This window comes from Papio anubis, chromosome 4 (genome assembly GCF_008728515.1).
Source record: "Papio anubis isolate 15944 chromosome 4, Panubis1.0, whole genome shotgun sequence".
NCBI classification, from domain to species: Eukaryota; Metazoa; Chordata; class Mammalia; order Primates; family Cercopithecidae; genus Papio; species Papio anubis.
Window position 1 is genome coordinate 14,902,484 of NC_044979.1, and position 11,909 is coordinate 14,914,392.

Below are 11,909 nucleotides of genomic sequence, written 5' to 3' on the forward strand. Positions count from 1 at the left end.
CTTGTTAATTAACATAGGTGGACCTATTCTTATTGACTGGTAAATAGTAATCCATCGTATGATTAAATGCCAATTTTTATTTGCATTCATGTTAGTGAATATTTAACTTCTTCATACTTTTTCACTATTGCCAACAATTTGCAATGAACTCCCTAGTACTGCCTCCGTGTATACTACTATAGGCTATTTCTATTTTTAATGTTATTGGATACTGCCAAATTGATCTCCAGATTTTATGAAAGATTATTTTTCTCCACACTCTTGCCAGCACTTAATATTGTTAGCTTTTGAAACTTTCACTAATTTTCTGGATAAAAAACGTTATTTTATATAATTTGCATTTACATGATTATATCTTTTCAAACGTTGGATATTTCACTTGGATTTCATCTTTCATGAGCTGTTTGAGAATGTAGTTTAAAACTATTTTCAGTTTTTTTGCTTTTCTGTTTATTCTTAGAAATTACTCATATATTCTGGATTCTAATTTTGTATCTGTTCAATCTGTTGCAAATATTTTTCTCTCAATGATCTCACCTTCTTTATTTATGCTGCCTTTATGCTAAGAAGTTCTTGGGTTTTTTTCTTTAATTCTATGTGGTTATTGCAACTTTTGTCACCCATTCTAGTCACTTCCTAGATTCCCAATGCTACTGTGGTTTGTATGTGTGTGTGGGCACGTGGATGAATGTAAGCAATCATTTCAATTAGCTGTGGAGACGGTATCTGCAGGTAACTGCAGCTTTCCATATTGAAGGTTTACTGCCATTAGCTGAGACTTTGCCAGGTGCCTGTGAGAAGATGCTAAGCACACTTAGAGTGGAATGTTTTATTATTAAGTCTTGTAGCTCAATGTCATTAACTCCCCAAATTATCTTGAGTTTCAACAGGTAACAAAAAGCCACAGGCAGAACTGATACCTGATAAGACATTTACCATGTCAGCCTGAAAATGGGATGGCAAAACTAAGACATGCCATCTCCTCATTTTCATGCTGAAAAGAAAGAGAATCTGAACAAGTGTTACATTTTTCAATAATGTTTTACTACCAGAATAAATGAACTATACTTTTAAAAAATATAACATTTAATTTTTAATTATAAGAGAAATAGATGTTAATTTTAAAATTTGAGACAATAAAGTTTTATAAGATAATTAAAAGGACCTAAAATCTCACCAGCCAAGACGACCACTGAAGACTCTTTTTTTTTTTTTTTTTGAGACGGAGTCTCGCTCTGTCGCCCAGGCTGGAGTGCAGTGGCCGGATCTCAGCTCACTGCAAGCTCCGCCTCCCGGATTCACGCCATTGTCCTGCCTCAGCCTCCCGAGTAGCTGGGACTACAGGCGCCCACCACCTCGCCCAGCTAGTTTTTTTGTATTTTTTAGTAGAGACGGGGTTTCACTGTGTTTGCCAGGATGGTCTCGATCTCCTGACCTCGTGATCCGCCCGTCTCGGCCTCCCAAAGTGCTGGGATTACAGGCTTGAGCCACCGCGCCCGGCCAAGACTTTTTTTTTAACAAAGATATTTTGATAAATATGCTTTAGGTTCTGCTTCAATGTCTGGTTTTATGGTTTTTGATTTTTTTCCCTAAAATTTGGCTTACTTAGACCATGGTATCCTGGAATCTAATCTTAAAAGTTTTTCCATTAAGCATTTTTCAAATTATCTGATAATTATTTTCATCACAATATGGTTTGCAATCTATTGTTAACCATAACTTATTTAACCAACCTCCTATTGCTTGACATTTACAGTATATACAAATTGTTTTTAAAAATTCTTGAAATACAAAACCTTTTCTTTTTTTTTTTTTTTTTTTTTGAGACGGAGTTCTCGCCTGTCTCCCAGGCTGGGCGCAGTGGCCGGATCTCAGCTCACTGCAAGCTCCTCGCCTCCCGGGTTTACTCCATTCTCCTGCTCTCAGCCTCCCGAGTAGCTGGGACTACAGGCCACTGCTGTTTTTTGTATATTTTTAGTAGAGACGGGTTTCACCGGTTAGCCAGGATGGTCTCTCGGCCTCCTGACTTCGCGGATCCGGCCCGCCTCGCCTCCCCCAAAGTAAGTGCTGGGGATTACAGGCTTGAGCCACCTGCCCGCCAAAAACCTTTCTCGACTACTTTAACACCTTTAATAAAAAGAAGTGAATACTCTAACCAGATCTAAGTGAATTTTTAAAAACAGTGTGTGTTTGTGTAAATCTTCAAGTGTAGTGTTAAACAATTTACTTCTGATGTGTTCCTAGATCAGAACTACCCTATGGAGAGTCCAAATTTGGTGTTTTTGCAATCTTCCTTTGCAGAAAGTTAGCTCGAGTAATTCATAAGCAGTACTACTTTCTCTGGACAGAATAAACTAATTTTTCTAATTTAATTTGTTTATATGTTTGATTATTTTAAAAGTCAAGAAACTGAAGCCACAATATTCAACACTTAGTTGACTAAATGGGAGGAATTCCTGGAGGTGTTCATTTAGAAAATGTGGATTTTAAGATATGCAAGTAAGGGCACTCCCTCTATAGCGTTTCCTGAAATCTATGACAACATTGATTGTGAAAAATGCCATTATTTTATGTATCACTGAGAAAGACCATGCTGGACGTGGTGGTTCACGCCTGTAATCCCAGCACTTTGGAAGGCTGAGGCGGGCTCACAAGGTCATGAGATCGAGACCATCCTGGCCAACATTGTGAAACCCTGTCTCTATTAAAAATACAAAAATTAGCTGGGTGTGGTGGCATGTGCCTATAGACCCAGCTTCTTAGGAGGCTGAGGCAGAAGAATTGCCTGACCCCGGGAGGCAGAGGTTGCAGTGAGCCGAGACTGTGCCATTGTACTCTAGCCTGGTGACAGAGCAAGACTCCATCTCAAAAAAAACAAAGACCAAACATTGCCAATTAAATGATAATATGCCATCAGTTGTAAAAAAAAAGTGAAAAAATATGTCTTAAACATGATAAAAATAAATGATGTTAACATGCTGAAATCCTAATATTAGTAAGAATGTGAAGATTGACATCAACAATGCAATCTTCCTACCTGCACATAGATTTCTCTCTTCAATGAGTTTGATTCAGTAGCTCATTAACTGACTGTAGACTCACTGTTTCTCCTGTCTCTTCCAGGTGTGGGGAGGATGTCAGGCAGGACCAGCAGCAGCTCCTGGAGGGGATCTCAGAGCTGGACATCAGGACAGGGGGAGTCCCCTCACAGCTGCTGGTGCATGGAGCCCTGGCCTTCCCTCTGGGGCTGGATGCCTCACTCAACTGCTTCCTGGCAGCTGCTCGCTATGGCCGGGGCCGTGTGGTCCTGGCTGCCCACGAGTGCCTGCTGTGTGCTCCCAAGATGGGGTCCTTCTTGCTCAATGCGGTGCGCTGGCTGGCCAGAGGCCAGACAGGCAAAGTTGGGGTGAACACAAATCTAAAAGATCTGTGTCCCCTCCTATCGGAACATGGCCTGCAATGCAGCCTGGAGCCCCATCTGAACAGCAACTTGTGTGTCTACTGCTGCAAGGCGTACAGTGACAAGGAGGCTAAGCAGCTGCAGGAGTTTGTGGCTGAGGGTGGGGGGCTGCTGATTGGGGGCCAGGCCTGGTGGTGGGCCTCCCAGAACCCTGGCCACTGCCCCTTGGCTGGTTTCCCTGGTAACGTCATCCTCAACTGCTTTGGCCTCAGCATCCTGCCTCAGACTCTCAAAGCAGGCTGTTTCCCCGTTCCCACCCTTGAGATGAGAAGCTACCACTTCCGCAAGGCGCTCTCTGAATTCCAGGCTATCCTGAACCATGAGAATGGGAACTTGGAAAAGAGCTGTCTGGCAAAGTTGAGAGTTGATGGTGCAGCCTTCCTACAGATTCCTGCAGAGGGGATCCCTGCTTACATATCCCTGCACAGGCTCCTGAGGAAGATGCTACGAGGGTCAGGCCTCCCAGCTGTGAGCCGGGAAAATCCAGTTGCCAGTGACTCCTATGAGGCTGCCATGCTCTCCCTGGCCACTGGGCTGGCTCACTCTGGAACTGACTGCTCCCAGCTGGCCCAGGGGCTTGGCACCTGGACCTGCTCCTCTAGTTTGTACCCCTCAAAACACCCCATCACTGTGGAGATTGACGGAATCAACCCAGGTATGAAAACAGGAGAGAATGCCCAGAACATTAAAGACATAGGGGAAAGTGGGATTGGCTGACACTACACAGGACATTGCAAGTACTTACCTTCAGGAAGATTGACCCCAATCCTTTTTTTTTTTTTTTTTTTTTTTTGAGACAGAGTCTCACTCTGTCACCCAGGCTGGAGTGCAGTGGCGCGATCTCGGCTCATGCAACCTGCGCCTCCTGGGTTTAAGCAATTCTCCTCTCTCAGCCTCCTGAGTCGCTGGGACCACAGGCACACGCCACCAGGCCCGTCTAATTTTTGTACTTTTAGTAGAGATGGGGTTTCATAAGCAGTAAGAGAAATAGCATAAATGCATAATGGTAAGGCTGGTCTGGAATTCCTGACCTCAGGTGATCCACCTGCCTCGGCCTCCCAAAGTGCTGGGATTACAGGCATGAGCCACTGGGCCCGGCAGACTGCATTCTTTATCAGGTACTTTCAAGAAGATGGGGGCTGGGACTCTGCTTAAGGTTTAGGAGGGATGAGTCTAAGGAGAAGTGCGGATGACTTGAGATACACAGGGGAGAAGCTGTACCACTGGGAGAGGCTGGGAGGCCCCAAGTGGAGATAGGGTCACATGGGAAGGAAGAACTGAGCCTTCTCTATGACTTTTGTCAGGCAACAGTGATTGCTGGGTAAGTACCGGGCTCTACCTCCTGGAAGGACAAAATGCAGAAGTTTCACTGTCTGAAGTTGCCGCCTCTGCTGGCCTCCGGGTAAGGTCTGAACACCCACATCTGCCGCCCCTCAAAACCCGAGAGCTGTGCCATTCTCATCCACTGTCTAGCTCCAGCTCATAGCAATGCTGCCAGGAGTACAGAGATGGATTATTCTGCCCATTTTACACATTTTACAGATGAAGCAGCTAAATTTTAGGCCATCTAAGTGAGTGACTGAAGTGCCTAGTATTATCAAGCCAAAGAAGCTCACTGCAGAATGGACTAGAAGCCAAAACTGTGACACTTGAATGTTTCATTTTAAAAAAAGCATTTTATTGCAATTGGACTAACAAGGAGACAGGAGCCCAGCTCGAATCTGTCCCATTGTACTTAAAGAGTTACTTTATTAGAAAAGGTTTAGGGAGTGGATGATGTGATTAGCAGGTGACTGACAGAAGGAAAAGGAAGGGCTGGGAATCCTCGGGCATGGGCAGTTGCCTCTTCATGCCTCCTCATGGGTCCCATGTGCAAATTCAGAGGGAGTTAGTATGAAACATGCGGTAGAAATTTGGGCTGGGTGTCAGCAAGCTCATTCTGCACAAACTCTGGTTTTATCTCTTTATCTTGACATCTGAAGGGTGTGAAAATCCCATCACTCCCCAAAATATGCCCTACATGCAGAATTTAAATTCATTCGGCCTCCTTGACTCTGAGGGCCACTTCCTACCACAGCTAGGGCCTCTTTTCTGTCAGCATTCTTTCTGGAGCTTGCTTATATCAAACCTAAGAAAAGCAACTCCAGGACTCCAGACAAAACAGATCTCCACCCATCTGGCAGCCAGAGAGGGAAGCTTTGGACAAAGAGGGAGAGAGAATCAACCTCATTCACTCTGGATGGGCCTCCTGTGTGTTCACAGAGGACAGAGCACAGTCCCCCAGCTCATCCCCAACATCAGCGTCACCAGACTGGCTTAGGTCCTGTTAGAAGAGCCCAGGATTTTGCCTGGCAGAAAGACAGAAGACCTTTGCCAGGATTAGCCTGGTCTCTCACCAATTCATGTCAGGTGAAGATTTATGGTGGAGCTGTTTAAATCCTTGGAAAAATGATTTTACATGCTTTGAAGTCCAGATGACTTTGGACTGCTAAAATTGAGAAGTTTCCATGCCTAGCACATAGATAAGGGAAGCTGGGGTTTCATGGGCATGTTTGTCTTAATATCTTCCATCTAAACAACCTCACACGCACATCACAAGAATTCTAATTCCTCCATCACTTGGTGGAATCACCTGTCCAGGTGCAGATTGGCTGCCACACCGATGACCTAACCAAGGCCAGGAAGCTATCTCGAGCCCCCGTGGTGACTCATCAATGCTGTATGGACAGGACTGAACGGTCAGTCTCCTGCCTCTGGGGTGGCCTCCTCTACGTCATCGTGCCCAAGGGCAGCCAACTAGGCCCTGTGTCTGTCACTATCAGGGGGGCTGTGCCTGCCCCATACTACAAGCTGGGTAAGTGGAACGAACATCTAGGGAGGAGGAAGAGCGGCAGATGCCATGGAAACTGTGGGATGGTTGCTAAATGGGAGAGAATAAGGTTTGGTGGAGAGAAAGAGGAAGAACTGTTGGGGGAGAACGTGGAGGCAGGAGATATGGAATACCCTGTGTCTATGGATACTTCCGAGCAGACAAAGAGAAGAGTCAGGAAGCGTTTTCTTCACTTTATAGCCTATAGACCCCTGTGATAGGAGTTCATTATTGCAATGTTCTTCCAGAGTTCAGGTGGTATTTTTCAGCTCAAGGGAAGTTGGGGAAGTGGGTGTGGTAGGTTCCATGATATTTATTCCCAGGTAAGACATCACTAGAAGAGTGGAAGAGGCAGATGCAGGAGGACCCAGCTCCCTGGGGAGAGCTGGCCACGGACAACATCATCCTGACAGTGCCAACCACAAACCTCCAGGCCCTGAAGGACCCCGAGCCTGTGCTCCGCCTCTGGGATGAGATGATGGAGGCTGTGGCCAGGCTGGCGGCTGAACCCTTCCCTCTCCGCCGTCCCGAGAGGATTGTGGCTGATGTGCAGATCTCAGCTGGTGGGTGCTCCCAGGGAATCCTCCTAGTCAGTGGAAACCATGTATCTATTACTTTGCCTTTTATGAACGTCCAAGATGTGTAAGCATAATTTTATTAGTAAAGCAAAGGAAAAAGATATAAAAGACATTGACCACAATGGCGATGAAAGAATGTTTACATGTGAAAAAAAACAAATTATTGATATCTACAAGGTGAGATTTCACCAGATGGTAGAACAATCTCAGAAAAAGTTGTACTGCGAATTCATAGATGGCAACCAGAGTCATTTCAAGGACAGCATAGAAAATCAACTATTTTCTTCAAACATAAGCCGAGTTGGAAATGAAAAGAGGAAATACGTAAGGAGGTTTATGGTAAGTACTGAGTGATTAAAAAGAAGGAGGTGCATAGGAAGAGAAATAAGGAACTCCGGATCCCACATGGGGAAAGTTCATACCTCAAATTTCATAGCTTCAAATAAGGACAAAAATTACCTCTATCATAGAGTGTAAATTTGGACAAAAGTAGTTTACATGGGGAAGAAAGAATGACACTGTTCTAGCCCTCAAGGATCTCAGATCCAGTCATAGGACATCATATATCAGACTGACATGTAAAGGACACTCACACACACAAAATGAAGGTGTCGAATTACAGCAAGAATGACTATGTAAAGTGTAACCGTATTCTCCGGGGCCAGAGTGAGGAGGAGGCCACAACTCAGGTGTGAGAGGCTAAGAAGGAGATTAGGTACTATTCAGTTTCTGACCAAGTAGGAGAAAGCTATTTGCTTTCCAATCAGCACAGAGATTCTGCAATTATTGGGGATAACCAGGATGGTGAAGAAAAGTCCCATAATGGAGAAGAATGAAGGAGACAGTTTGGGCAGACCCTCCTCAATGCTCATCTCTTCCTTCTGTGTTCCCAGGCTGGATGCATTCAGGATACCCCATCATGTGCCACCTGGAGTCTGTGAAGGAGATCATCAACGAGATGGACATGAGGAGCAGGGGTGTGTGGGGCCCCATCCATGAGCTGGGCCACAACCAACAGCGGCATGGATGGGAGTTCCCCCCGCACACTACTGAGGCCACCTGCAACCTTTGGTCAGTCTACGTGCATGAAACAGTCCTAGGGATCCCCAGGGCTCAGGCCCACGAGGCTCTGAGCCCTCCAGAGCGAGAGAAGAGAATCAAGGCCCACCTGGGAAAGGGAGCCCCTCTGTGTGGCTGGAATGTGTGGACAGCCCTGGAAACATATCTACAGGTACTGAGCAGAAATCCTGGGAGAAGGGGATGACCAGACCCTTCAGTTATGTAGCGACCTGGATCTCAGTAGCTCTCCAGCTCCTTCACCACCCCACTAGGTCTAGGGACCACCACCTCCCCCGGAAATAAGAGGGACTGGGCCACATGGTGGTGCTTCTTGAGTTATACCCCTCTAAGGCAGAGAGAATAGCACCTGTCTCACTCACCTTCTGATTTTGAGATGTACGAGGAAATGAAAAATATTATGAAAAAATAGAAATATAGCATAAGTTAAAGAATTTAAGCAACCTGTCCAGTATCCCCCATTTAAGTGAAGGACCTAGAACTTAAAATCAGGACCTAATGACAAGCCCCAGGCTTTTGCATTGCTATGCCCTTTCTTAGTTTTTTGTGCCTTTCACTAATTTTGTGAAGAGTGAATGTGAGACAGTCCCGGTTAATGAGGTAACTTTGTACTGCATTCATTTCCATATCCTTAGATAGCCAGTCTGGGGGTATATAGGACCACTGACCACAATGGTAGGTTGACCCTAAACTGTAAATTTAAGCCCTGATTCTGTCCTATTCTGCTACCGACTCACTGTGGAGTCCTGAATATCATTTCTCAATAGCTCTAGAGAGACCAAGTCTGGGACTTGGCCTCAAGACAAACAGGCACCTTCTGACTCCTCTTCCCACTAGAGGGCTTCTCCCCAGCATCCGTGCTGCTGCTGCCTTAGCTCAGGCCTCGTTAGTCTTCCCTCAGTGTATTCCAGTAGCCTTCTAAATTGTCCTAGCATCTTGCCTCAATCCTCTATGATTCATCTTCCTTACACTCCTTCTAAAATAATGTGAATACTCTGTCTATAAAATGCTTACAGTGTTCTCTAGCACATATAGGGAAAAGTCAAAGCTCATTAGCAGGGCATAGGAGGCCCTTCATTACCAGCCCCACCAGTGCCTCTAGCTACATCTCCTGCTGTCACCTCCACATTTACCCTCCGGCATGCCAACCTGCTTATGCTTATGGACACATCTTGCTGTTTTGGCTTCTGTGCCTCCCCTTGTTTGCTTCCTGCTGCTGAATCATGCTGGAACATCTTGTCCATTAGCTGTCAAGTCACTTGTCCAAATTCAGCTCTGTTGTCCCCTTCTCTCCTGGACATCGCCTCCTTGATAAACCAACATTTTTAATAATGTGTTTATTTACATGTGTTTCTCCCTTTGGCCAGTGTTCTCTAGAAGGACAAGAGCTCTTAATCATGTTTGCCTAGCACAGTAGCTGGCAGGGTCTGGATGTCTAATACATGTTATATGTTTATTAAATGCTTAGTTTATTGACGTATTCATTAATAAGTGTCAAAGAGCAAGCCAGTAAAGAACAGATGAGCAATAATGAGGGTACAGCAGTGAGACTCTGAGGGAGGCTTGACTTCGATAGTGTTATCTATCCTTGGGCTTTTACAAGCTAGAGTCAGAGAATGCTCATCTATTAAAGGGAGAGTAGAGATGGAAACCCCAGACCCCTGCTAACTAGAAATTTGTATAATCTTAGTGAACAGGGGCCTTCTGCCAAGGGCTTTCCGGAGGGCTGCCCCTTAAGAAGTATGAGCCACTCTCATTTGTAGCCCCTCAAGACAGGCTGGAGTATTTTCTTTTTCTGCCCTAAATGCAGTGTTCTACAGAGCAATTTTGTATCATTGCAGATAGTCACAGGTCCGAGACGTTTATTTAAAAAATAAGGATTAGTATCATACCTGGAAAGTATAGTATTTGAGGTTTGCAGCTTTTTAGAATCTCAATAGGCCAAATATGTAGGAAGTGAGGGTTTCTCATCTCAGTCAGGTCCAAACCTGTCCTGATGCTGAGGAAAATACTTGAGATCTGGGAAGACAATTTTTTAAATTAAAGATACTAATAGTGGACATTTATTGAGTGTTTACCTCTATTCAGACATTAGGTTTCCCCTGAGCACCCCCACTAGATTCAGGGGGTGGTGTTTTGTGGCTGAGAGGTGGAATGAGCAATGAAATTGCATTATTGTGCAGGGGTAGAGTGGGGAGATAGGGACACATACCCAGGATGAAGGTAACGATTGAGGGGAGGTGATCATGTGAATGAAATATATTTAAGAACGCACATGTCGCATCACTTTTGCAAACTTGACACCTCATTCTGTTCCTTCTTTCCCTTTTCAGCTCCAGGAGGCCTTCGGGTGGGAGCCATTCACCCAGCTCTTTGCTGAGTACCAGACCCTCTCTCATCTCCCCAAAGACAACACTGGCAGGATGAACCTATGGGTAAAGAAGTTCTCTGAAAAAGTGAAGAAGAACCTGGTTCCCTTCTTTGAGGCCTGGGGCTGGCCTGTCCAGAAGGAGGTGGCTGACAGCCTGGCCTCCCTACCAGAGTGGCAGGAAAACCCCATGCAAGTATACCTCCGTGCCAAGGAGTGAAGGATGCCCCGCAAGGCGGGAGAGAAAAAGCAGGGTCACGCCGGCAACTCCACCACGAGGCTTTGGCCATGTGTGCTCAGTATCTGAGCCTGGATCCCGCTTCCAAGCCTGACCACTAGATGGTGGCCAAGATCATAAGAAAAAATGGAACCCCTTTCTGAAAAAGGTGCCTTGTGCTTCTTTTTATTGTTTTTCTGCTTACACTATTGCTTTCCCCAAGAGACTCACCTCACCTCTTAGTCTCCCAGAGAGGATCTTTCATCCTGCCATCCTGAGGCTTCTATTTTTGACCAATAGCTCTAAAGACCATGGGTTCCCATAACAACCTGATATCTCTTTCTCATCCCTGCCGTCCCTGAACAAGGCTTCTAATTTATTATGCTTTAAGAAGTTTTCGTATAGCAAGCGAGACACACTGGAATAGTGGAGAGAGCCCTAAACCAGCTTTGGTTCTATGGAAAATCACTTCACCTCTCTGTGTTTCTGTCTCACATCCATGACATGACATACAAATCTTTTCCTCGCACAGCTGTTGTTTGATAATGGTGAACGTGTTTGTGCACCACCACATGCAGAGACATTACGTGTCTATAAGGGGATTCCTGAGATTTCTCCTGGTCCCATAGTGGACTGTTACGGTGTTCAGTCTAGCGTGCACATCCTGGGCACTGAATCTCTCTTCAGTGTTGACCCCCTTGGCGTTAGCATTCAGTCCTTGTATATTTAGAGAATATCAGTGTTTTCCCAGACATGATAATAATGGTAGTTGTCAGCAGTATCCTAGCCCTTTCTCTATTTATTCTCCCACTTCTGGAATGATTCTCGGGTATAACCTAACCCAAAGAAAAATGCCATGTGCTCAAACTGAGGGCTGTGAGGTTGGGTCTTTGGGGTTAGCTCCATCTTCCAGGGTTTGCCCTTTGCCCTTCAACCAAAGGACAAAGTCATGTTAACAGCTGCTACTAAGTCTACATGCCTATTCGTTCATACCACAAAACAGGCATCTGTCACCATGGAATCAAGGCACTTGATGGGGGTGGGGGCTCCACAGGCACAGTGGGCTTCACTCTGGAACAGGATTACTGGGTGCAGCAGACGCAATCCTCACTTCATCAACCCACACCCCAGCACCCTGAGCTTTCTCTTAATCTCATTCTAGCCCATCGTGACTCTTCGGTTAGGAAGGGTTCTCTCTGGAGATTTGTCTCTGGGATTAATGGGTGTATGCCTAGCTACTTTCTCCAGTTTACTTTTAGACCATATTATTGTTTGTTTTGAATATCATTCCTTAGGCTTTGTGGAGAGTAGATTGACTTCCCACGAGGAGAACTAATTTA

General features: G+C 45.4%; 1 protein-coding gene across 4 annotated transcripts in view; it reads left to right on the top strand.

Annotated features, from left to right (window-relative positions):
• Nucleotides 1-10,763, top strand: part of TCAF2 (TRPM8 channel associated factor 2) — a 27,416-nt gene extending 16,653 nt beyond the window's left edge. For 3 of the 4 annotated variants that reach the window (XM_009204060.4, XM_009204064.4, XM_009204062.4), the window contains exons 3-8: nt 3,124-4,115; nt 4,765-4,862; nt 6,101-6,314; nt 6,653-6,892; nt 7,801-8,138; nt 10,318-10,763. In XM_009204060.4, coding sequence (XP_009202324.1) covers nt 3,124-4,115; nt 4,765-4,862; nt 6,101-6,314; nt 6,653-6,892; nt 7,801-8,138; nt 10,318-10,572 — 2,137 coding nt within the window. In that variant the 3' untranslated portion in view covers nt 10,573-10,763. The remainder of the gene's footprint in view (nt 1-3,123; nt 4,116-4,764; nt 4,863-6,100; nt 6,315-6,652; nt 6,893-7,800; nt 8,139-10,317) is intronic. The other variant, XM_021936362.2, reaches the window with a different exon arrangement.
• Nucleotides 10,764-11,909: the final 1,146 nt, after the last annotated feature.